Here is a 22536-nt window from a genome sequence, read left to right as displayed (position 1 = left end):
ATTTCTTCTTACTTGAGGAGCAATGTAAAGTTGACAACAACACTTTTACAGAGCTCAACTCATCTCATTTTTTAAAAAATTCATTTTTGACTGCGCTGAGTCTTCACTGCTGCACGTGGGCTTTTTCTAGTTGCGAAGAGCAGGGGCTACTCTCTAGTCATGGTGCCCGGGCTTGGCATTCGGCGCCTTCTCTCGCGGAGCACAGGCTCTGGGCGCACAGGCTTCAGTGGAGCACCCAGGCTCAGTAGTTGTGACTTGCTGGTTCTAGGGTGCTTGGGCTTCAGTAGTTGTGGCACAGGGGCATGGGCTTAGTTGCTCAGAGGCATATGGGATAGTCCTGGACCAGGGATGGAACCCATGTCCCCTACACTGGCAGGCGGATTCTTATCCACTGCTCCACCAGGGAAGTCCTCATCTAATTCTTATAACACTCTGGCAAAGATAAGTATTTGAATTTCCATTTTATGGCAAGATATCTTAGAGGCTAAGCCACTTGCCCAAGACCCCACAGTTAGTAAGAGGTGTTGCTGTATTATGAACCTAGAGCTTTGACTATATACTGTCGCCTCTGCCTCTGTCAGTAAACCTACGGAACAGCTGATTTCCTCTCTTTACTTCTTCCACCATTTCTTCTTTTTTAAATATTTATGTACTAGGCTGTGCTAGGTCTTAGTTGCGGCATGCAGGATCTTTTAATTGTGGCCTTCGAACTGTGGGATCTAGTTCCCCAACCAGGGATTGAACCTGGGCCCCCTGCACTGGGAGCAAGGAATCTTAGCCATTGGACCACCAGGGAAGCCCCTTCTTCCACCATTTCTGATGGATTAATCATCCCCTCCACAATACACAAGGGAACAAAGTAATAAGAAGTAAAACAAACCTCTTGGCCACCATAGGACTTGGGCCCAGGTATCTCTGTGGCTTTCTCTGCTCATCTACTGGACAAGACGCTGACAACCAGGTTCTTCTCTGGGATGGCCTCCCTACCCCTGAAATGTGGGGGACTTATCTGTCAAGTTAGGGCATCCCAGGTGGCACTAGTGGTAAAGAACCTGCCTGCCAGTGCAGGAGACATAAGAGACACAAGAGACATGGGTTCAATCCCTGGGTTGGGAAGATCCCCTGGAGAAGGAAATTGCAACCCACTCCAGTATTCTTGCCTGGGTACTCCCATGGGCAGAAGAGCCTGTCAGGCTACAATTGATGAGGTCACAGTCGGACACGACTGAGCACGCAGGCACTTCTCTGTCAAATTAAATAAGCTAAAGAAGGGGTGGTTACTTTTAGATTCTGGCAGAAATTAATATTGGCTTTTGTTTTTGTGTATCTAAGAAAATAATTTCAGAAAATCTGGGAGGCATCACTGGTAGAAGGAACAGGGACTGGGATGAAAACGGTTTGGAAGAAAGGTCAGGGGATGCCAAAGCAAAAGGAAAAGGGTTCACTATTCCAGAGGATACAGAAAGTAGAAATTAAGTCAAGCTGCAGGCCTAGCCCGCTAAAAGCACAGGTGTTCTTAAAGGTAGACTGAGTCCCTTTACCCACTCCCTAAGTCCCCTTCTTACTATTCACCTCTCAAGAGGAAGAAGAGGAAGGGTAAGAGGGAAGGTAACAAAGAGCAAATGGGTGGAAAGTTTATTGAAGATTGGGGTGGGAAACAGAAGAGGGCTATGAGATTAGGTCCTCTTCTTTCATATAGAGACCTTCTAAATTGAGTTTAGGGACTGAGATCCCTCACAGAACTCTGGGATTCAGGTCCTGGGTTTACTGCATATCCAGACTGGAGTTTGGCGCTTTAAGATTCCATCCTTAGCTTGCAACACCCTCCTACCCCAGGCCTGGGAGAAAAGCCGAGGTCTCAGCCTACCCCTTGTCTCTGGGCCCCCAGTGGGCGGAGCCTTGCGGCTAGGATTCTGGCTTCTGGCTGTCTGTTTTTAAATTTAGTACATTCCTCAGCCCTGGCTGCCCACTGGGGGGAGGTAAGTCTGGGATAATGGGTCTAGGAGCTTCAAGACCGCTGCTTTCGGGAGAGTTCCTAGGGCCTTCCTGTAGGTCTCCCCTGCAGGTGCAACCCTGGAGAAGTCAGCCTCCCTGATGGCCCTGGGAAGTCCCTTCTGCTTTCTAGTTTCCATTCAGCCTAGAACTGGGCATGGTTGTTTTCTCTCCTTTTTTTCTGGTCTTTGCTATATAAGGATCCTAAACAGGGGAATGGGTGAAAAAAGAGGTGAAGGAGTTGCTAGGCAGGAGGGGAAGTCAGAGGAGCAGTGTGGGGGTGAAGAGCCCAAGGAGCTCAGCCAGTGGTGAGGCAGTGGAGCCCAAAATAGTGGCAGAGGCTAAAATTGGCACCTACAAGAGTGCTGAGCTGGGCTTAAAACCTGCAGCCAGGCCCTGCTGCTGAAGCCCTGCAGGGAGCCGCTGGGTCTGGGTTGGGCCTCCTCTCCTCCCCTCCTTCCTCCACACCTTTGAGGACCAGAGTCAGGCAGCACCCTACAAACTTAAGATGCTCTGTTCCAGGACTCTCTGTGCTTTTGGTTGCTCCAGAGACACGGAGGTTCTGAGAGGTAGAAATGAAGGGCAATGTGAATGATTATAATTCTAGGGGAGGAGGTGTTTCCCCCAAAAGGTGGAGGTTGCCTCAGGCTGGGGCAGAGTTTCCAGAGAGTGTGTCCCACTCCACCGCTCCTCCTCGTGGAGACATGGGCCATTCTCCAGTGGGGCAGGTTGGCTGCTGGGCTTTCTGGTTCTGGTCTAACTGGCAACAGAGAGAACTGGGGTTAGACACAAGGAAGGACTTCCTCAGCGTCTTGGTCCCACAACCCCTGGCCCCAAGCCGTCGGTGGAGGCAGAAGCAGGAGGGAAGGGGGTGGGCAGAGTGCCGGCCTGGAAGGCCCCAGAGAGGCTTGGGGCTTGGGGAAGGACTCTCTCCTCTCGGATTCTTCCTCCAGGCCCTGTAAAGAACTAAAACCCAGCCTTTAGTTCCCCTTTGATTTCTCCGCCCTCTCCCCACCCCTGCCCCGATCGTAAAAGGGGGGGTCGGTCGGCTCTGGCCTGCTTTGATGGGCCCCCAAAGGCCAGGAAGGAACTGGTCCGGATTCCCTGGAGAGCTGGGAACGGCTGGAATCCTCCGGCCCGCGGGTCTTTCTAGACTGATGGACTGCTTTGGGGGAGGAGAAGGGGAAGGGGAAGATGAACGTGGGGTGAGGGCTATGGGGCAGGCCAGGGAGGGTTTTAGGAAAACTGCAGCCGAGGCGGCTGGGGTTAGAGACACCACCCCCCCACCCCGCACCCCAACACACACACACACACACACACACACACACACAGAGGCACACACCGGCGCTGGACTGCCAGTCCACGACCCCGTGTACTCGTGCGAGCCGCCCCTCCACTGACCGAGGCGTCCCGTCCGGCGCGCGGCACTCCGCCCTCCCTCCGCCCCGCCTCCCCCCTTCCTGAGCTCGGGCGGGGGTGGAGACTCGGGTTTGAGGAACTGGCGCTGGGTGCCGGGCGAGGGGAGTCAGACTTCCTGTCCCCCAGACTGACGCGTGCGGGGCAGACCCCTCCCCGCCCTCCCCCCACAATAGCCGGACGCCTGGGTCCGCGCCGCATCCTCCCGGGCGCCCCTCCATTGGATTATGTCTCGGATCGAATCCCTCACACGGGCGCGGATCGACCGGAGCAGAGAGCTGGCCAGCAAGGTGGGCTCTGAAACCCCTGTCCCTCCCGCCCGCGGTCCTTGGGGTGCCCTTCGATCCCCGGCACCCGCGCGGCGCTCCCGGGTCTCCCCGCCTGCTTTCTGGGCGCCAAAATCGGGCGGAGCGATGGCCGGGAAAGCGGCGGGACGCGGTGGGTGGGGACTGTGAGTGAGTGGGGAGGGGGCTGGGGGAGCCGTCGACGCGACCCGCGCCTCCGTCTCTGAGCTGATTCTCCGCTGGGGTCCCGGGAGAGAGCGGACCAGGGGTTGGGCTGCTTCCGATCCGGCGGGACTCGGTGTTTTGGGCCGCGTGAAAGAAAGTTGCTCCGGTAAGGGACGGAGCGGGAACAGGGAGGTGTGTGTGTCGCGGGGGTGGGCGCGGTGAAGGTTCTCGGAGACCCCCTCTCCCAGGGTCCCACCAGGGTGCTCTCTGTGTACCCCCTCCCCGCCCCCCTGCAGTCGCTGGCGCGGTCGTTCCCTCTTTGTCCCCGCCATCCGGCCGAGGGGTGGGAGGGGGTGGTTTCCCAGCTTCCTCCCACCACCACCACCCGCATCACCACCCGTGCAAGACAAAAGTCAGCTCCTCCTCTCCTCGCAGATGGACTTTCCAGCTGTGATTCAGTTCTCCCCAACGGTGGGCGGGTGACTGGGGTCAGGACAGCTTAGGGACAGCTTACTTCCCCCCAAGCCATCACCCTCAGGTGAAGGGAGCAGAGGTCTTTGTGTAGCTAGGATCCTTTCTTCCATCCTTAGGAAGGTTCCTGGGCACCCCAGTTCCTGAAACATCAGGGTCCCCCACCCCTTTTTGCCCCACCAGCTTCCCGAAATAACCTGAAACCTTTAGGCTGACCCACTTGGCACTGTGCCCTCCTCCCTCCTCCCCACCTCTGCTCTTAGCTCTTCATCTTGGGACTGTTGTGTCATTTCTAGAGTTTGGATATATAATTAGCCTAGTCCCCCAACCCTATCTGGAGCTCTTGGCCACTCCTTTCCAAGTATCCTTTTTTTCTGCTTTTGTACCCAGGCCCACTGCCAAAGACTGACCTCTCCACACCTCAGCCCCCAGGAAATGATGAAGCTGACTTGTATGTGAATAAGTGAGAGCTGGGAGGAAGGTGGTGCATGCAGGCAGCACCTCCCAGCTGCCTTAGGCAGCCACACTATACCCATTATTGGAAAGGCCAAGACCCAGTCCATAGCTGGTTTAATCTCTGGCCTCTTTCCAATCCCAGTGTTCTGCCCTGGCAGGCAGCCTATGCTGATCACCATCACTGTCTTCAGACATGGGGGCAGCACTCCTTTGGAGCCCTCAAAGATGATGGAACCCTTTTCCTCCACTTCCCTCCTAGCTCCTAGCCTGGCCACCTATCTAGAGACCAAGTTGGGAGAGAGTCTGTCCTGGAACTTTTCCTTAGGGGGGCTGGGTTAAGGTTCTGCTGACAGGAAAGCAACTGGGGGTTTGGGTAGGGCCTAAGACAAACAGAAGTCCAGAAGAGTGGCGGCTGAAGTGCCGTGAAACAGCGGGGTGGCAGGCAGGCTCTTCCCAGCCCTGCGCCAGGCCAGGCCCCAGCTATGAAAGTCTGTTTATTTTTCAACCGTTTGAGCTGAGACTCTGGAGTAGAGCCAAGGGGGAGGAGAGGTTTTTTGAAACCACGGAAATTTGGTTCCACCCTAAAAAGGAAAGCCGTGGGGGCACCGGTGAGGGGCTATAGACAGGGATTCTGGGAAGGTAGATACTGGGGTCCCTTTTCCGTTATTGAGAGGAGTTGGGGAGCCAGATAACTGGGTCCTAATGTCTTGTGGGGGGTTTGCATTTGTTTGTTTTGTTTTTGGTCATTGGAAGGACTGGGAATCTAGAAGCTTGACTTTTTCCATCCTGGGGTCCTGGGGCTGATCTTGGTTTGGGGGGTGTTGGGAATCTGATTGGGGGTGGGGATGTGGGGGGCTGAGTGGGTAGATCTGAGAGGGCACGGAGGCCACTGGAGGAGGGTGCTTGTCAGTTTGGGCTGGTCGGAAGGGGAGGGCCACCTCCGGAAAACTGTGGTTACAGAAGAGGGGAGTTGGTTCTTAGCCAACAAACCCTGGATCCCCTCTTCCCCCTCCCCCAAGCACACCAGCTGTCTCCTTTCTTTTTATACTGCGGTGGGAAGGAGAGGGGGCCTGCTGGAAATGAGATAATTTGAGGAAGATGGTCTCCCCTGCTGCCTATTTGGGGGGATGCTTCACAGCAGGTCCTGACAGCCCCCGCCCCCCACCATTCCTTGCCTTCCTCCTTGGGACTTCCTTGAAGAAGAAGGAATTTAAGTGGAACCTGCCGCTTTCTCCTTCCCACTCTCCTGGAGTCTATGCAGCTCCCGCATCACCACCCATGACTCCTTTCTCTTTTCACTCCATTTCTATTCTTCCAGGCTGTCTTCAGTCCTCCACCCCCTCATTCTCTGCGCTCTACTTCTTACCTTCATAGGCCCCAAACCCCAGAGGTCCCTTTTCTGTCTTTCCTCCTCTGTTCCCACCTTCCTCCTCCCCCAAACCTTAACTGTCTCCTCTCTCAGAACAAAGAGTCCTTTCCTCCCTAGAAGGAAGCAGGGACCAGAGGATCAGGGATGGCTCTGGAGGCTAGGGGGTCCCCCTGGAATCTAAAGGACCCCAGCTTTGGAGCGTGGTGGTGGGGGAGAGGAGAGAGACTATTTCTTTGTTCTGACTGTTGGAGAGGTGGCTGGCTTTGTGTGCGGGACTGGGAGTGGAACGGGAGAGGAGGGCTGGGGGAGCCCTGGAGGGAACTGGCGGTGCTGGCAGTCTGGGAGGGAAGTTGAAGAACTAGGGGGTCTCCGGAGAGGCTGAGGCCTTGCGGGGCATAGGAAAAGATTCTTGGGGCCTTAGAGGTTAGGAAAAGAGCTGAGGGGGAGGGGAGAAGCAAGGATGGGGGAAGGGAGTGTAATGCTTAAGGTAGTGGCTGAGTGACTCCAGGGGGTCGGATGGCGCCCAGAGAGGGACGTGCCTGGGCTGCCCGAGGGATTTCAAGAGGGGTTCAGTCTCAGTCCCTCTGGCTTTCCTGGAACCCCTGACCTTGGAGTCAGGGACGGCAGATCTGAAAGAGTGAGTCCCGTGTGTGCACATGTCCTGTCCTGTGTATTGGTGTGGGTGTCTGTGTCTGTCTGTCTGTCCCCAGATGCTCTGGGTCACTGTTTGAATGATGGTCACCAAAGTAGGGGGCTCATTGCACTCTGGACGTGAGGAAGTAGTTCCATTCTTAGCTCAGTCTCTCCTTTGAAGTATCATCTAGGAACGAGAGGGAGCAGATTGGTCATGGTTCCTGGAGCTGATCGGAAAAATGGCTGAGAGGTGCTGGCTGGACCCTTCTGGGTTTGTTTATGTCTCCTTGGGGGAGGGTGGGGGAGGGGCTGCAGGCAGCAGCTGCCCCCCTCCCAACTCAGCCGGCCTGCCCTGTGCCAGGAGGGCAGGGAGTCCTGGCACAGCTATTGTTCGCCTGCACAAATGCCCGTCTGTTTGCATCACTGCCCCCCTCCATCTCTGCTTGTCTTTCTCTCCTGACCCGACAGGTGTGGCCTGGTGGGGGGGCGAGCTGGGTTTCAGGATGCCTGAGTCTTATGCTTTCCAGCCCAACTTTATTCCCTATGGCCCTCAGCACCCCTCTTCTGCTCCACTCGTGTGCCCACCCCCACCGTCTGCTATCTCATCTTCATTCATCAAGCAAGCGTTTATTAAGTGCCTTTGTGTGTTCAGCGATGTCTTTTTGTGTTATGTTGCTGGCTTTGGTGTTAACGTTTCGATTTGGCCGCCGTCTCCTCAGCCTCCTGCCTTCATCTTATCCATGGAAGCTCATAAAGGAAGCAAAGCCTGGCTGAGATCACCCCACACCCTCTTCTCAGTCCCATGGCCAGGAACCCCCTCTCGCATTTCCCAGCCCTAGAACCCATCCCTCAGGACTCATGGCCCTTTGCAGCCTATGACTCTGAACCCCTGCTGTCCAGGGTCTAAGCCACAGTTGACTTGAAACCTGGTAGAACCTTCCAGGGACCTTCTGGGCATCAAGCATGGCCTGGACAGAGACTGTACCACCTTGGGGAAGAGGCTGCTACCCCTTGCCCAGAGGTCATTCTCAGCATCATGTGACCTCCAGAGGTCTTGGTTTGGACATACCTGATGGAGGAACAAGGACACTGAGAGTTTAGGCTCTGTTTGGAGAGGCTCTCACTCCTCTGGGTCAGCTCCACCACCCTCTGCTGCCCGCTCGGGAACACAGGAAGCCAAAGTCCTGGCTCTGGCATCTGTGGCCTTTGCATATGTCACTGCCTTACTCATCTCTCGCCTGGGAGCCTAAGCCAGAGGAAGGGGAGACTGCCTGTGTGTTTGAGCCAGCAGCCTCAATGCCCTCTGCCATTTGCCTAGTCTTTCTCCAAAATGACCAAGGTCTGGGATGACAGTGGAAAGGAAAGTCTTCTTCTGACTTTCAGAGGATACCATCTGAGCCTAAATTCAAAGGAATTAGGAGTGAAGTTCTGGGAGGAGGGAGGAAAGACTAACAAGAGAGGAGGAGACCAGAATTCCCTGGTGGTCCAGTGGTTAAGACTCCATGCTTCCAGGGCACAGGGCACAGGTTCAATCCCTGGTCAGGGAACTAGGATCTCACAAGTGCATGGCTCAGCCAAAGAGAGAAAGAGAGGAGGCGGAAGGGGAGACTGAAAGCTCTGAAGCTGTGGTAAAGAATGAGGGGATCCCTAGAGCAGGGGCAAGGGTGCTGCTAGGACCCCTTGTCTTGGTGTCTTGGCCATCCATCCGTCCTTCTTTACTTCCTCTCTTCCCAAGCATACGTTGAGTGTCTGTTATGTTCCAGCCCTTGTGCTTGGTGCTTACCCGTGCTTTATTCACTCCATCCTTGATGCAGCAGTGGCGGAGATGCAGGCTGTGTAGCAAGACCTTCTGTGAGGGTTTGTAAGAAAGCAGGACTCTGGACGCTGGACGTAGAGGACTGAACCAAGCAGGAAGGGCCTCTGAGTGTGCGAGTGGTTGTTGTGGATTGGGGAGTAATGGGCCCTTTTCTTGGTGGACAGATGGGGTCGTGAGGTGAAGGGCTGTCCTGCTGGCTGGTGGCAGGCAGGTAACAGGGGTGATCTTAAGAATACTTGGAAAGAGGGCAGAGAAGCACACAGGGCCATTGACAGGGAGCAGGCCGCCCTGGGGTGCAGGCCCTGTGTCCTTCTTGCCTCACCAGCCTGAGCCCTTGGGGAGGGTGCAGACTGCCTCCAGGACAATAGCACTAGGCAGTGCCAGGGCCGCTCGCTGCCGGGCAGTGTCTGTGTTGGGATGTGCTGCTGCTGTGGCTGCTGCCCGCTGCTGGCCCACCTAGACAGGGGGTCCCTTGGAGAGAGGGTGAGTGTTGGGAGGCGGAGGAGGCTGGGCCCTTGGAGCCAGAGAGGGAAGGTCCACAAGAGTCCCTGTCCCCTGGCTGCCCCGGTCCTCTCGCCCTCTTTCCCCGCCTCTTTCCCAGGTGAGTGCTCCTGGAGGCCTGAGGGCAGAAGGCAGAGGGCAGAGGTCGGGGGAGAAAGGGAGTTGTAGCAGCTCTGTAGCGGATCTGCAGGACTGCATCTGCAGGACTGCCCATTTTGGAGCTGACCCTGCTTCAGATATGTCACTTTTTTTTTTTAATATAGTTGATTTACCTTATTATATTAGTTTTAGTATTTTTACAGATTATGTATGCTCCATTAAAGTTATTACAAGATAATGGCTATAACTTCCTGTGTTATACAATACATCCTTGCTTCTTTTCTGTTTGTTTCGGTTTTTTTTTTTGGTCATGCTGTATGGATTTTAGTTCCCCAACCAGGGACTGAACCCTCAGCAATGAAATTGCAGAGTCCCAACTACTGGACCACTAGGGAATTCCCTGCTCATCTATTTTATGCACAGGAGTTTGTATCTCTTAATCCCCTACCCCTAATTTTCCCCTCCCCATGTTGCTCTTTTTAATATGGTCACGGTTTTTTGTTTGCTTACTTTTAATTCAAACATAACAATTCCTCAAACTTTTCTGTTTGTGGGAGGGCAGGTGAGGAGAAGAGAAGGCAGAGTGTAGGGCAGTGAGCTGTTTGGACTTGGACTTTGAGGTTCTATGGTGGTGGTGGTTTAGTTGCTAAGTCCTGTCTTAGCGACCCCATGGACTGTGGCCTGGCAGGCTCCTCTCCATGGGATTCTCCAGGCAAGAATACTGGAGTGGGTTGCCATTTCCTTCTCCAGTGGGTCTTCCCGACCCAGGAATCGAACCTGGGTTTCCTGCATTGCAGGCAGACTCTTTACCGACTGAGCTATGAGGGAAGTCTCCCAGGTTCTATAAGGCCATTTTATTCAGAGGAGGATTGGATTTCCTAAAGAGCTATAATGTGGAGCTGGGCACATGGCGGTTAGACCAAAGAGAGAATTTTCTAGTGGTCCAGATAGGTAGGTACCAGAAAAGAAAGAGGGAGGTTACAGTGAGAGGTTGGTGAGCTTCCCTGACAAGGCCTAGGAGGAGGGGAGGGAGAGGCCAAGAGCAGCAAGGGTGGGAAGGAGGTGGGAGGCCAGGGATGGGAAGGAGAGGGTGTTGTCGGAAGAGCAGGAGGCTGGGAGGGGAGGAGAAAGGGAAAATGGGTGATTGGTGGGGCATGACCTCGAGACCTCCAGGCTCTGCTCATCATCAGACACACCTGGACTTCTGAGGGTCGGCGGGAGAGAGAGGGATCTTGGGGCACCAGGAAGCCCTGAGACCCTCGGGCACCACAGTCCAGTGCCCTCTGGCCCCTGTGCTGTTGACTCATACTGTCCCTCCGCACTTCCCTTTTCCACCCTCGCCCCAAGCCAGTGCCTCTCTTCCCCTCCCCCACCTCCTAACTGCTAGAGTGACCTCAGCTGAGAGTCAGGACTGGGTTCCCCACCCCCAAGTCCAGACTGCGGATTCTCCTCTGAGTTTTGATTGGCTGTCCCAGGGCCCCACACAGCATCATCTGACTTGGGGCTCATTACCCTTGGCCATCAGTATCTGGCCATCAGGATCTCGCTCTTCGGTTTCTGAGAGAGGCAGGGAGGCCTTGCAAGGAGTGGTCTTGTCATCTCTGCTTCCTGCTCTCAGTTCTCTAAGAGTGGAGGGAAAATCCAGGGATCTGAGGTGACCACTGAGGAGGGTCCTGGAATGGGTGTAAAGCACGGTGTCCCATCTTCTCATCTCCTCAGGTTCAGGGAAAGCTCAGGGGCCTTGAGGAAGGACAGAAAAGAGGTCAGGGAGAAGGACTTGACCTGCAGAGGTGGGGGTCGGGGGATGAAGCAGGAGATGAGAAAGCTGATGGGAAATGCCTGCTTCTGAGATTGTGCAGACAAGCCCAGAGAGTGCCCCATCCAGACAGAGCAGGGCAGGAGGAACTGGCGCTGCAGCTGGGATGGAGGGCGGATGCCAGAAAGGACTTCCTAGACGAACTGGGTGAGGAGGAAGAAGGGAGCGATCCTAGGATTTGGAGGGGAGCGTGAGAAGGATAAAAGTTAAAACTGCAGAAGAGACTTCCTGCCAGGAATGAGACCTTGATGGCCAAGTTTCCTTTCTTAAAGATCCCAGAGAGAACAAGTGAAGAGACTGAAACCAGGCTCCTCCTCCCTGAGGTTAGCGGGGGACATGCTGCCTCCTGCAGAGAGGCCCTTCGTCCCTGGGCTGAGCAGACGTCCCTGGGCTGAGCAGACGTGGAGGCCTCTAAGGTTTGGGACCTCCTGTTGAGGGTGGCAGTGGAGGCATCCTGCCCCCTTCAGCCAATCTGATAAGGGGATCTCCTGCCCCCCCACTGTGACTGCCACTGCCACGGAGACAGCGGCTCCACCACCGGTTGTCATGGTTATAAGAGGAGCTAACTCCCATAGATTTGAAAGCGCTGGTGAGCTGGCACCTTCTGCTTTGCCTGCTCTCCCCTCCTCTCTGCGCATCTTCTCCCGGCACAGAGAAGAGAGTACAGCAGCTTGGGGGCGAGCAGAGCTAGAGCCGGGAGGTGGAGTGAGGACGCGGAGGTCTAGAGCTGTGGAGATGAGCGGCAACAGGAGGCAACCCAGCCGCAGGGGCCAGGTAGGTCAGGGGCCAGCTCGGCCCTTGGGGATGGCCAGTCACTCCTGGACAGCTACCTCTGACACGCTGCGGCAGGCTCTGCTTCAGGAAGTGGTGTGTTTCTGGCAACCCCAGGAAGGCGTTGCTCTCTCACCTCTGCCCTCGCCTGCCTCTCTGGACTTCTCAGGCACCCTGGCATCCTCCAACCTCACTTCCTGTCTCTCTCGCCCCTTCTGCAGACCCGGGAAAAGGAGAAGATGAAGGAAGCCAAGGACGCACGCTACACCAATGGGCACCTCTTCACCACCATCTCCGTTTCGGGCATGACCATGTGCTATGCCTGTAACAAGAGCATCACAGCCAAGGAAGCCCTCATCTGCCCAAGTAAGTTCTTTGGACCCTGAATGTCACTCTGCCTCAGTGCGCCCTGACCCTAGTCCTTCCATCTGTCCTTTCTGCTCTGAGCCCCAAATGCCAGGGCTGGATGCTTGATCCCTTTCTCCCTTTCCTTACGTCTAGGACTAGTGGCGGTCAGAATATGGCATAAGCGGGACTGGGGGTGGGGAATGGGGGAGGGGAGGCCAGGGTGGCTCTCCTTGCAGCTGTCGTCCGCTGGGTATCCCCCAGCTCCCCGAACAGCTGCTGAGGGTCAGAGAACTGATTGGAGAAGGAGCAGGAATGTTGTGTGTCTGGGGAGGTGGGGTGGATAGGGGAGCTGGATGGGAGGCTGCCAGCCTTGCAGCTGCTCTGCCGATCTTCCTGGGCCAAACTGGGTGTTCAGGACTTCAGGGTCCCCTTGCCCCCTCCCTTTCTGTTGACTGGGTGGAGGCTGAAATCTCTAAATCTCTGAAGGATTAGGGATAAGGACACCCATCTCAAATTTCTAGTCCGACTGATACATAGTGAGAAAGAAAGGATATGGCAGCAATGTGTATGTTGAGGGAATAGCGGTTAGAACTCCTGACCTTCAGCCACATCTCAGGATAGCCCTGTATTAAGTACAAGCCAAGATTTCTTCCTTCCCCAAGATGCCTATACAGAGGGCTCCCACCCTATCCACCCATCCACCCCCAGACTTATGGCAAAGAGCTGCTTCTGGTTTGAGCAGGACGGCCCACTGCGGAACAGAGGAGCTATAGCTTTAGCTTCTAAATCTCTATGGAACCTGGCAGGGAACCCCAGACAGAACCAGTGAGGCCTCCCTCCCTCCTCACTGTTCAACTTGAGTTTATGAGGGTGAGGAGGGAACCCCAATCTAGATCCCTCTAGAGACCTGACAAAATTCCCAATCTGGAAGCTCGTTGCCAGGGGAACTGGGGGGGCGGGCAGCAAGCGCTATTTTGAGAGCAGGTGGAAAGCGGAGGTTCGATCCAGAGACACTGCGTGCTGGAGTAGAGGAGAGCTCCAGCGGGGTGGGCGCAGCCCCAGCCCCCACTTCTGTCTGCCCCTCTGCCCCACCCTGCTCGCCTTGTATTTGTGGAAGTAAGCCTGATGCTGGGTATTGTCTGAAGGAGTTAGCAGAGTTTCCGGTGTTGTTGGATGGGGGAGGGGAAGCTGGAGCCAGCCAAGGGCTGAGGGCACATCAGGGAGAGGGACAGGACAGCCGGTAGTCCCGGCGCCCAGGCATGGCTATCCCTCCTCGCCTCTTCTCTCCTACCCCACGGCAAGGTGGGGTGGGTGATGAGGGAGAAGCAGATGGAGTGTGGGAGCTGTGGGTTTGCCTTACTTGGAGAACAAGACTCCCCGGGCCCGGAAGGGAGACTGGAGTCATAGCAAGCATGAGCAGTACAGAAGGCAGGCAGGCATGGCCGGCAGGGGCAAGGCATGGCCAGTCCCCACTCTGCTGGTGGATCCATCAGCCTCTGCATTGCTTAGGCCTAGCCAGGGTTCACCGGCAGACACGTGGCTCCAGGTAGAACCCAGACACCCCTGAGTTAAACCCCAGCTCTGCCACTAAGACCTCTGGCAAATGATTTAAGCTCTCCAGGAGACAGGTTCCTCATCTGTACGATGAGGATCGTTGCATCTGCTAGGATCCACTTGATGTGGCACATTTCCTCGCTGCCCAGGGGATGTTCATTCCCCCCCTGCCCCTAGCCCCCATCCCAGCTGCTCCTGTGCCACCTTCTGTTCCGTGGGCGTCCTTTCTGCCATCTGTCATTCTCAACCACCTTTGTGCCTCTTGAGCTCATCTCTGGCAGCCAGTAACCCATTCTTCCCTCTAGTCCACCTCACAGGTCATCTTTGAGTCAGGATTATCCCCCTCCTATGGCTTAATTGTGGTCCATACCTATCCCCCCTCACTTCATCTCCTGCTTGAAGTAAGGGGGAGGCGGGAGGAGAGGGACTGGGATGTGGCAATGGCCAAGGAGTCTGGGGAGAGGGTGAGTCTCCGACGGTGTGGCCAGGGGGACATGGGGGTCTGCATGTGGGTGTGTCCTGTCCTGTACCACCTGGCCCTCCCGTCACCCTCTCTACCCCACCCTCCCAGCCTGCAATGTGACTATCCACAACCGCTGTAAAGACACCCTCGCCAACTGTACCAAGGTCAAGCAGAAGGTGAGATGGCAGGGAGGGCAGAGGGCTGGGGGAGAGGGTAGCGAGTATGCGGTACCCTCGTGCCTATTCCGTTCATTCCTCACCCTGTGTTCCTGCACCCCTCTCCTCACCACGGTGCTGCCCAGACCCTCCACCCTAGACCTCAGGCCCCACCGGAGGGGGCCAGCCTGTTGCTCTGGACACATCCCCTGGGCACCGGGGTCAGCCACCCTGGTGCCCTTAGCCATCGAGCCAGCTTTCTCCCGAGGGGGTCCTGGGCCTATGGAGGTGACCCTTGGGTGACAGCTGTTCTTGGTATCTCTCTTGCTCTCTGTCTCACAGCAACAGAAAGCTGCCCTGCTGAAGAACAACACTGCCTTGCAGTCCGTTTCCCTTCGCAGTAAGAGTGAGTAGTGAGGGTGCAGGAGCTGCCATAGGACCCTGGACCCCCAGGCCTCTCGGCCCATGGGCTCTGCTGCCCCCCTGAGGTTGTTCCCTGGCACAGCACCTTCCTCCCTTCAGTTGGAAGCTGATGGCGGCCCCACAAGGGAGATCTAGACCAATGGGCCTGGGGGCAGGACAGCAGAATTCAAACAAGGTTGAAGGCCTGGGATTGACTGGTCATCTGAGCCTGCTCTCACTTTATATTATTATGATCAGTTATTTACATGGCACTTGGGGATGTTGGCAGAAGTTGTTAAGGGCCAATTCAGAAAGATCTGGTGTGACAGCAAGAGTGGGGTGCTTAGTCAGGAAGACTAGAGTCTGAGTCTGTGCTCAGCCACCAGCTGAGTCACCCCAGACAAGTCCCTTCACCATCCTGAGCTGCAGTTTGCTTATAGGCTTGTGGCGGGGAAGAGATAAGAAAAGCTCTTTGTAACCATTAAAAGTATTGCACAAGTTTATGGGTAGTGTTATTATCATCTTTCTCTGACTAGAACTGGGCTAAAGGTGGGGTTGGAGAGGAGGCTTCCTTTCTAGTCAAGGAGCCTGGGAGGCTTGAGTCCTGGGAAGGCACCAGGTTTGAGGCTTGCTTGCTTGGTATCCCCTCCGACAGCTACCACTCGGGAGCGGCCCAGCTCAGCCATCTACCCCTCCGACATCCGGCAGTCCCTGCTCGGCTCCCGCCGTGGCCGCTCCTCCTTGTCTTTAGCCAAAAGTGTCTCCACCACCAACATTGCTGGGTGAGCCTCTACTTGGGGACGGGAGAACCAGTCAGGCAGAGTGAGGCGGTGGAGACAGGTAGGGGGGAGGGGCTGAGAGATCCTTCCCATCCCTGAGTTCAGAATGATAGGTAAGGAGAACTTAGGGTGACTGCCTCTGGGATCCCGCCTTGGTTCCCCAACCTGGGAAGGGATCTCTCACCCGAGTGAGTCGGGTGATGCAGCCAGGCTCCACTCCCCTCAGACACTTCAATGATGAGTCTCCCCTGGGGCTTCGCCGGATCCTCTCACAGTCCACGGACTCCCTCAACATGCGGAACCGGACACTGTCGGTGGAGTCCCTCATCGATGAAGGTGACCATGCCCGGACCTGGGGGAGACCCAGGCGTGAGGGGCGGGCGGGAGCTGGCCTGGGAAAGGCAGGGTGGAAAGGGATCTGGAGAAGGGCCCAGGACCCAGGGAAGAGGTTTGGGGTCCGAGTCGTTTCCCCCACTTGCGTCCAGGTGCCGAGGTGATCTACAACGAGCTGATGAGTGACTTTGAGATGGATGAGAAGGACTTTACAGCCGATTCCTGGAGCCTTGCAGTGGATAGCAGCTTCTTGCAGCAGCATAAAAAGGAGGTGATGAAGCAGCAGGATGTCATCTATGGTGAGCCAGGAAGACCACCCCAGACTTCTTGTTTATCACCAGCCCTGTTTCTCTGTGTCCTTCCTCTGCCAGCCCCTACCTCTCAAGACACTTTCCTCTTATCCCATTGGCCTTCAAGACCCTGCCAGGGATCCCATAAGTAGCTACGAGGTCCCCACCTTTTGAGGCTGTTGACCTCCAAGGCCCTTCTTTATCCCTTCTTTCCATTCAACTCTTAGTCTTTCCTCTCTGCCCATCCCATGCCCAACTCTGTGCTGGGGACTGTGGGAAGCCTAGACATGTAGGGAACACATAGTTTTTGCCTTTATGCCTTGGGATGGCAAGGCATAAAGATAAATGATTAGAAAAATGATCTAAGATCATAATAATGCAGAATATTAGCCTGGAAGGGAAACTGAAAATCTCTGATGAGCCTGAGGTCTCCAGCCTGGGCCCCACCAGTTGTGGCCAAGCCGGATGTTCCACCGTCCCCACAGAGCTGATCCAGACAGAGCTACACCACGTGCGGACGCTGAAGATCATGACCCGCCTCTTCCGCACGGGCATGCTGGAAGAGCTGCAGCTGGAGCCGGGAGTGGTCCAGGGCCTGTTCCCCTGTGTGGACGAGCTCACTGACATCCACACGCGCTTCCTCAGCCAGCTGCTGGATCGCCGGCGCCAGGCCCTGTGCCCTGGCAGCACCCGGAACTTCGTCATCCATCGCTTGGGGGACCTGCTCATCAGCCAGGTAAGAAAAGCCAGGACCCCTGAGCAGCAGTCCTGGGCAGGGCTGTGGCTAGAGTGGGCATTTCTCATCTCCAGACTCTGGGGGGGTGGGGCAGAGAGAGTTGGAGAGGCAGGAAGCCAGTCTGTTTGGCAGGAGGCGAGAGGGCATTGGGGATGAGATGTGACTTTGGGGGACATGCTGACCCAGCCTTGCTCTCCCAACTTCTAGTTCTCAGGTCCTAGCGCAGAGCAGATGCGGAAGACCTACTCAGAGTTCTGTAGCCGCCACACCAAGGCCTTAAAACTCTATAAGGAGCTGTATGCCCGAGACAAACGCTTCCAGCAGTTCATCCGGGTGAGCAAACCTCTCCAAGACCCACCCTCTGCCTCCTCTAGTGCTCTGGCCCTAGTGGACACAGCTGCTTGCATTTCCATCTGTAGCCCCTCAGAGTGCTGGAGCGAGAGCTTTCGCTCCTTGGGTCCTCACAGTAAACCTGTGACCTTGTCAGCCCATTTTCCAGAGTCATTAACTTCTGCCAGCCGGCATGTGGTCAATGACCAAGTTGCAGGTCAATGACCAGGGCTTAGGCTCCAAGTCCGGCGTCCTTTCGGTCGCCCTCCCCGCGGGTCCCCCTCTGGCCCTGAGCCCTGACCCTTGCTTTGTAGAAAGTGACCCGCTCGGCGGTGCTGAAGCGGCATGGGGTACAAGAGTGCATTCTGCTAGTGACTCAGCGCATCACCAAGTACCCGGTGCTCATCAACCGCATCCTGCAGCATTCCCACGGTGAGAGGGCGAGTCCAGGAGGGAGGAGGACTCGAGAGGGCTGTCAGGGGAGCGGCGTGGCCCTGAACAACCACCGGGAGGAGGAGGGTCAAATATGGAGCCCTGGGCAGCCTCTGAAGGCAGGATTGAGATCAGTGGGATGGGGACTTCTGTGAAGCTGGCTGGGCCACCCCTTCCTCACGCCGACCTCTGTGTCAGGGATGGAGGAGGAGCGCCAGGACCTGACCAAGGCCCTGGGGCTGGTGAAGGAGCTGCTGTCCAACGTGGACCAGGATGTGCACGAGCTGGAGAAAGGGGCCCGCCTGCAGGAGATCTACAACCGCATGGACCCTCGGGCCCAGGCCCCGGTTCCTGGCAAGGGCCCCTTTGGCCGAGAGGAGCTCCTGCGGCGCAAGCTCATCCACGATGGTTGCCTGCTCTGGAAGACGGCGACTGGGCGCTTCAAAGGTCAGTGGACAGCTTGGCAGACTGGGCAAGAGTCCATGGCCAGATATAAAGAGGGAGAAGCCTCCAAGCCCATAGGCCCTCTTTTAATGTAGCCCTGGTGAGACCCAGTGGGAGGAAAACATGTGAGCTCTGTTGTAACAAAAGTCAGAATTCTGGATTTAATTTCATGGGCGATACAAGGACTTTGTTGTCAGGATTTGTTCATTCCTTTGGTCCTTGCGTGCCCAGAAAGCTACCAATTTTGATGAGAAAAACAGAGAAATTTCAGGATTGGAGGACTAGACCCGGGTAGTTGGTTCTACCAGCTGGAGTCCCAGCCACTAGGACTGGGGAATGGGCAGGCACTTTGGGAACACAGCTGAGGAAGGCCCTTGGAGAGGGCGGAGCCCAGGGAAGGGCGGGCCAAGTGGAGAAGGGAAAAGACAGCAGGGAAGGTGTGTTCGGGGCGGGGCGCACTGTCCCAGCCTCTCTTCCCAGACTGCACTGGCCAAGGCTTGCCTACCTAAATCAAAGCAGAAGAGTAACAGACCTCAGCTTTAGGTGTGAGGAATGCTACCTGAGGCCAGAGCTTGCCTGCACCTCTGTCCCGTGTCACGAAGTCCCCACTCCATAGGCTTGAGTATTGCAGGCTTTGCCAGCCACTTTCCTCCATCCTTTTCTCCTTCCCATCCCTCCCACGCAGCAGCTAAGAATATAAACCATGGGGGGGTTAAAAATAGCAAGGCTGAAGAGCTTTATTTCTGAAGCCTTTAGCAAAAGCCCTCCCCTTCTGTGTGCCCACAACTTAGAAAGATCTCCAAGGGCAGGGGATGCATGTGTATTTTCTTGACTGTGACATCGGACTTTCATGGGTTGACCTTTGTCTCCCCCAAGTCTTAAAGCACAGGACCCCGTAGAATGTGAGAGCCTTGAAGGTGGGGCAGAAAAGGAAAATGAAACCAGGGCCTACTGTTGTTGAAGGAGATTGGGATTGTTCAACGGTGGGAGAAATGAATAAGGAACCCAACTGTTCCCCTCCCCACGGAGCACAAAATAAGTGGGGAATATGCTGGGGTGGGGGGAATCTTAGACCAAATATCCAAAAAGATCTTATATTAGTTGTTCAACATGGAACTGAAAGGCTCCGCGAGTCGTTTTACCCTCACAAGAATTCTGGACCCTTTCACACAGAAAAACACACGTGTGATAGATTAATATGTAAAAATTACTTATGGAACTTTAGAGGATCTACAGAGCCTCTGAAGCCTGATAGTAGACACCCCTAGGTGTCTGCAGACCGCAGGTTAAGGAACCTGCATTCATTGGATAAAGAGGCTTTTATTCAAGGCCGCTGAGTGATTGCTTATAGGCATCTCTAGCCCAAGAAACCGTTTTATCTAATGACACATGCGTTCCCCCCCGCCCCCACCATTTCTGAGCTGTAGGAATGGGGAGAGGCGGGAGGTCTGCAAAGGTGGAGGAAACAACCAGAGGGAGAGAGCTCGGGGAAAGGGAAACAGCTGCTCGTAGCCTCTAACGCTGACTCTCCTCCTGCCTTCATCCCCTGCCAGATGTGCTCATGCTGCTGATGACAGATGTGCTGGTGTTTCTCCAAGAGAAGGACCAGAAGTACATCTTTCCTGCCCTGGTAAGACCTTCCACCGTCTTCTTTCTCAGCATAGACCAGTGTTTCAGACCCTTCTTACTTTCCTACCCCAGCCAGGAAATCCTCCAACATCAAATAGCTATTATTGTAACCACTACCATAATATAATCAGGAAAAATAAGAAGAGCCAACGTGTATAAATATGATCAGAAGGAATAAGAAGAACCAACGCATATTGTTACTATATGCAGCCACTTTTTTTACACATGTCAGGAAGGCACATGATTATCCTCTTTTTGTAGATGAGGAAAGTAAAGCTTAAAGTTAATTAAATTGTCAAGGGTCACAAACGTTTCTAAGTCCACTCTGGCTGGCACCAGAGCCTGAGCTCTTAACTTGTATTCTCGGCTGACTCTTCAATCCTTTGGGTACTCCAGGAGGACTGAAGACTCAAATATCCAGGGATCAGGATTCCCAGCTTTAATCCTTCCTGTGCCCCAATTGGCAGGACAAGCCCTCGGTGGTGTCACTGCAGAATCTCATCGTGCGGGACATCGCTAACCAGGAGAAAGGGATGTTTCTGATCAGTGCGGCACCCCCTGAGATGTACGAGGTCCACACAGCATCCCGGGATGACCGGAGCACCTGGATCCGCGTCATTCAGCAGAGTGTGCGAGTGTGAGTGTGTGCATGGACTTGTGGTTCCTGCAGTTTGGGGCCCCGGGCCACAGCACTCCCAGGGAACAGGGTTCAGAAGTGGAAGCAGAGGCCAGGAGAGAGACAAGATGGCTCAAGGCAGGCAAGGTCATCTATGTTCTCTTGCCCGGTAAAGTTGCATTTTATACAATGACAACCCAACCGCCTTCTGAATGCACCTTGAGCTGACAGGCCAAAGGAATACTTTAAGTTGGGACATGCCGGCATCCCTGCCGGTCAGCAGTGCAGTTTCACCTCCATTAACGTCTTAGTCCGTAGGCAGTGGGCCATTATTTGGATTGTATTGTCTTTTACCTTCATTTTCTAAAAATGAATGAAAAAGAGAATAATGAAAAAAAAAGAAAAAGGATAATGAAAGCATTGATACTAGTGATCAGAGGAGCAAGACTCAAACAAACTTCATACGATAGAGGCTACAAAGAAATCATTTTGTGTGCTAAAGCAGCAAATCTTTGGCTTCTGTTGGACACACATCAGATCTGAGTATGTGTCTGTTGTGATAAAAAAAAAAGTAAAGGGGCTTCCTTGGTGGCTCAGACCAAGAGCTGCCTTCAATGCAGAAAAAAAGTAAAGTGCATGTAAAATGTTGAAAATGGATTCTCAGGCTTCCCTGGTAGCTCAGTGGTAAAGAATCGTCCTGCCAATGCAGGAGACACAGGTTCAATCCCTGATCTGGGAAGATCCCACATGCCTTGGAGAAGCTGACCCCGTGCACCACAAATATTGAGCCTGTGCTCTAGAGCCCGGGAACTGCAGCTACTGAGCCCACGTGCTGCAGCTACTGAAGCCTGAGCGCCCTAGAGCCCATCCTCCACAACAGCAAAAGCCACCACGGTGAGGAGCCTGTACACCGTGACTAGCAAATAGCCGCCACTTGCCACACCTAGAGAAAAAGCCTGTGCAGCTCTGAAGACCCAACACAGCCAAAAATAAATAAATAGAACTTTAAAAAAGAAAGTGCATTCTCAAGGATAATGCCTAAAAAATAAACTCAGTTAGGATGTTTATGATTTTTTTTTCTTTTACTTTTCAGGGAATGGATTCTTCTCTACTTTATAATATATAAACCTATATTTTTTTTTCACTTCTGCAATTTAGACTTTTGAACAAATTTTTCAGAAATTTGTGCAAAAATATGAAATTACCTGTTGTGGGAAAACAAGACCAAAGTTCCTATCCCATTGACAGTAGATCTATAGTTGCCTCTTTATTAATAATGTTAATATTTGTAGTTGTGAAAACATTATTCATGATAATTGTTTTATTGAGCTTATGCCACGTTCAAAGCATTAATACATTATTTCATTTAATCCTCATACGAAGAAAACAAACTGTGAGGAAGAGATCATCCCTGTTTCTCACATGAAGAAATAGAGAGGTTACCACCTGGTAAATTGTGGAGCCAGAATCTGAGCCCAGTGTGCTTGATACCAAAACCTGTAGCTGTCCTTCTGCACTACGCTGCCGCTCTGGGTGACTCGGAGAGGTACTGGCAAGCAGATGCAGAGCATCAGTGCCAGGAAAAGGAGAGGGTCAAGAGCAGATGAAGCCAGGGCGTGGAGCTGACGAGTCTTGTTGGGGAAGTATAGAGCACATTTGGGAAGGAGGGAAGGCAGACTCCTGGTGTGTAACCTAGCTTCCTTCCCTGAACCCCACCCAACCTGTGATCCCTCCAGATGCCCATCCAGGGAGGACTTCCCCCTGATTGAGACAGAGGATGAGGCTTACCTCCGGCGTATCAAGAGTAAGTCCAGGGGAGTCTGGGGGAGAATGGATGCATGTATACGTATGGCTGAGTCCCTTAGCTGTCTATCTGAAACTATCAGAGCACTGTTAATCGGCTAAATTCCAATACCAAATAAAACGTTTAATAAAAAAAATTACATGATGTTTTCAAAAAACAAAAAACAGTACGTCTACCCACAGAGCTTGTTTAAATAATTTATCAGTATGATATATCCACACAGGGGAATACTATCTTAAAATGAGGTGGCTGTATGAGGGCTGATGTAGATCCACAACCAGAACATTTAGTTAAGTGAGAAGAGCAAGATTTAAAACACTGTGAAGCATATACTGTCACTAGTGTGAAAATATTGGGCATAGATATGTGCCATGCATTTTGTGTATATGTGTGCAGTGTCTCTAGGAGGATATTATTACTGTGGTTTCTCTG

At 54.0% G+C, this 22536-nt stretch overlaps 1 protein-coding gene and 1 long non-coding RNA gene across 11 annotated transcripts in view; one reads left to right on the top strand and one right to left on the bottom strand.

Annotated features, from left to right (window-relative positions):
• The window catches only part of ARHGEF2 (Rho/Rac guanine nucleotide exchange factor 2), a 49063-nt gene that overhangs the window by 21360 nt on the left and 5167 nt on the right, over positions 1–22536 (top strand). For 5 of the 10 annotated variants that reach the window (XM_086393264.1, XM_086393263.1, XM_086393267.1 and 2 more), the window contains 13 exons: positions 12011–12155; positions 14263–14330; positions 14652–14715; positions 15367–15493; positions 15717–15826; positions 15976–16122; positions 16599–16849; positions 17057–17182; positions 17494–17611; positions 17810–18058; positions 19609–19685; positions 20152–20321; positions 22037–22104. In XM_086393264.1, the coding sequence (XP_086249390.1) occupies positions 12011–12155; positions 14263–14330; positions 14652–14715; positions 15367–15493; positions 15717–15826; positions 15976–16122; positions 16599–16849; positions 17057–17182; positions 17494–17611; positions 17810–18058; positions 19609–19685; positions 20152–20321; positions 22037–22104 (1720 nt within the window). Of the gene's footprint in view, positions 1–1942; positions 1980–3454; positions 3699–3865; positions 4024–5346; positions 5424–11290; positions 11793–12010; positions 12156–14262; positions 14331–14651; positions 14716–15366; positions 15494–15716; positions 15827–15975; positions 16123–16598; positions 16850–17056; positions 17183–17493; positions 17612–17809; positions 18059–19608; positions 19686–20151; positions 20322–22036; positions 22105–22536 lie in introns of those variants that run through there. The other 5 variants (XM_086393272.1, XM_086393268.1, XM_086393271.1 and 2 more) reach the window with 5 other exon arrangements.
• On the bottom strand, positions 1621–3431 carry LOC147376670 (uncharacterized). The gene is made up of 2 exons (XR_015161130.1): positions 3335–3431; positions 1621–3157 (listed from the first exon to the last, which is right to left on the bottom strand). It is a non-coding gene; the product is annotated as an uncharacterized LOC147376670 (long non-coding RNA).

Source organism: Bos grunniens, chromosome 3, assembly GCF_055505025.1.
Source record: "Bos grunniens cultivar Pamir isolate PY7600 chromosome 3, Bosgru_T2T1.0, whole genome shotgun sequence".
In the NCBI taxonomy this organism is placed as follows: Eukaryota; Metazoa; Chordata; class Mammalia; order Artiodactyla; family Bovidae; genus Bos; species Bos grunniens.
Note: the sequence above shows the minus strand (reverse complement) of the source record. Positions and strands in the feature narration are given on the sequence as shown.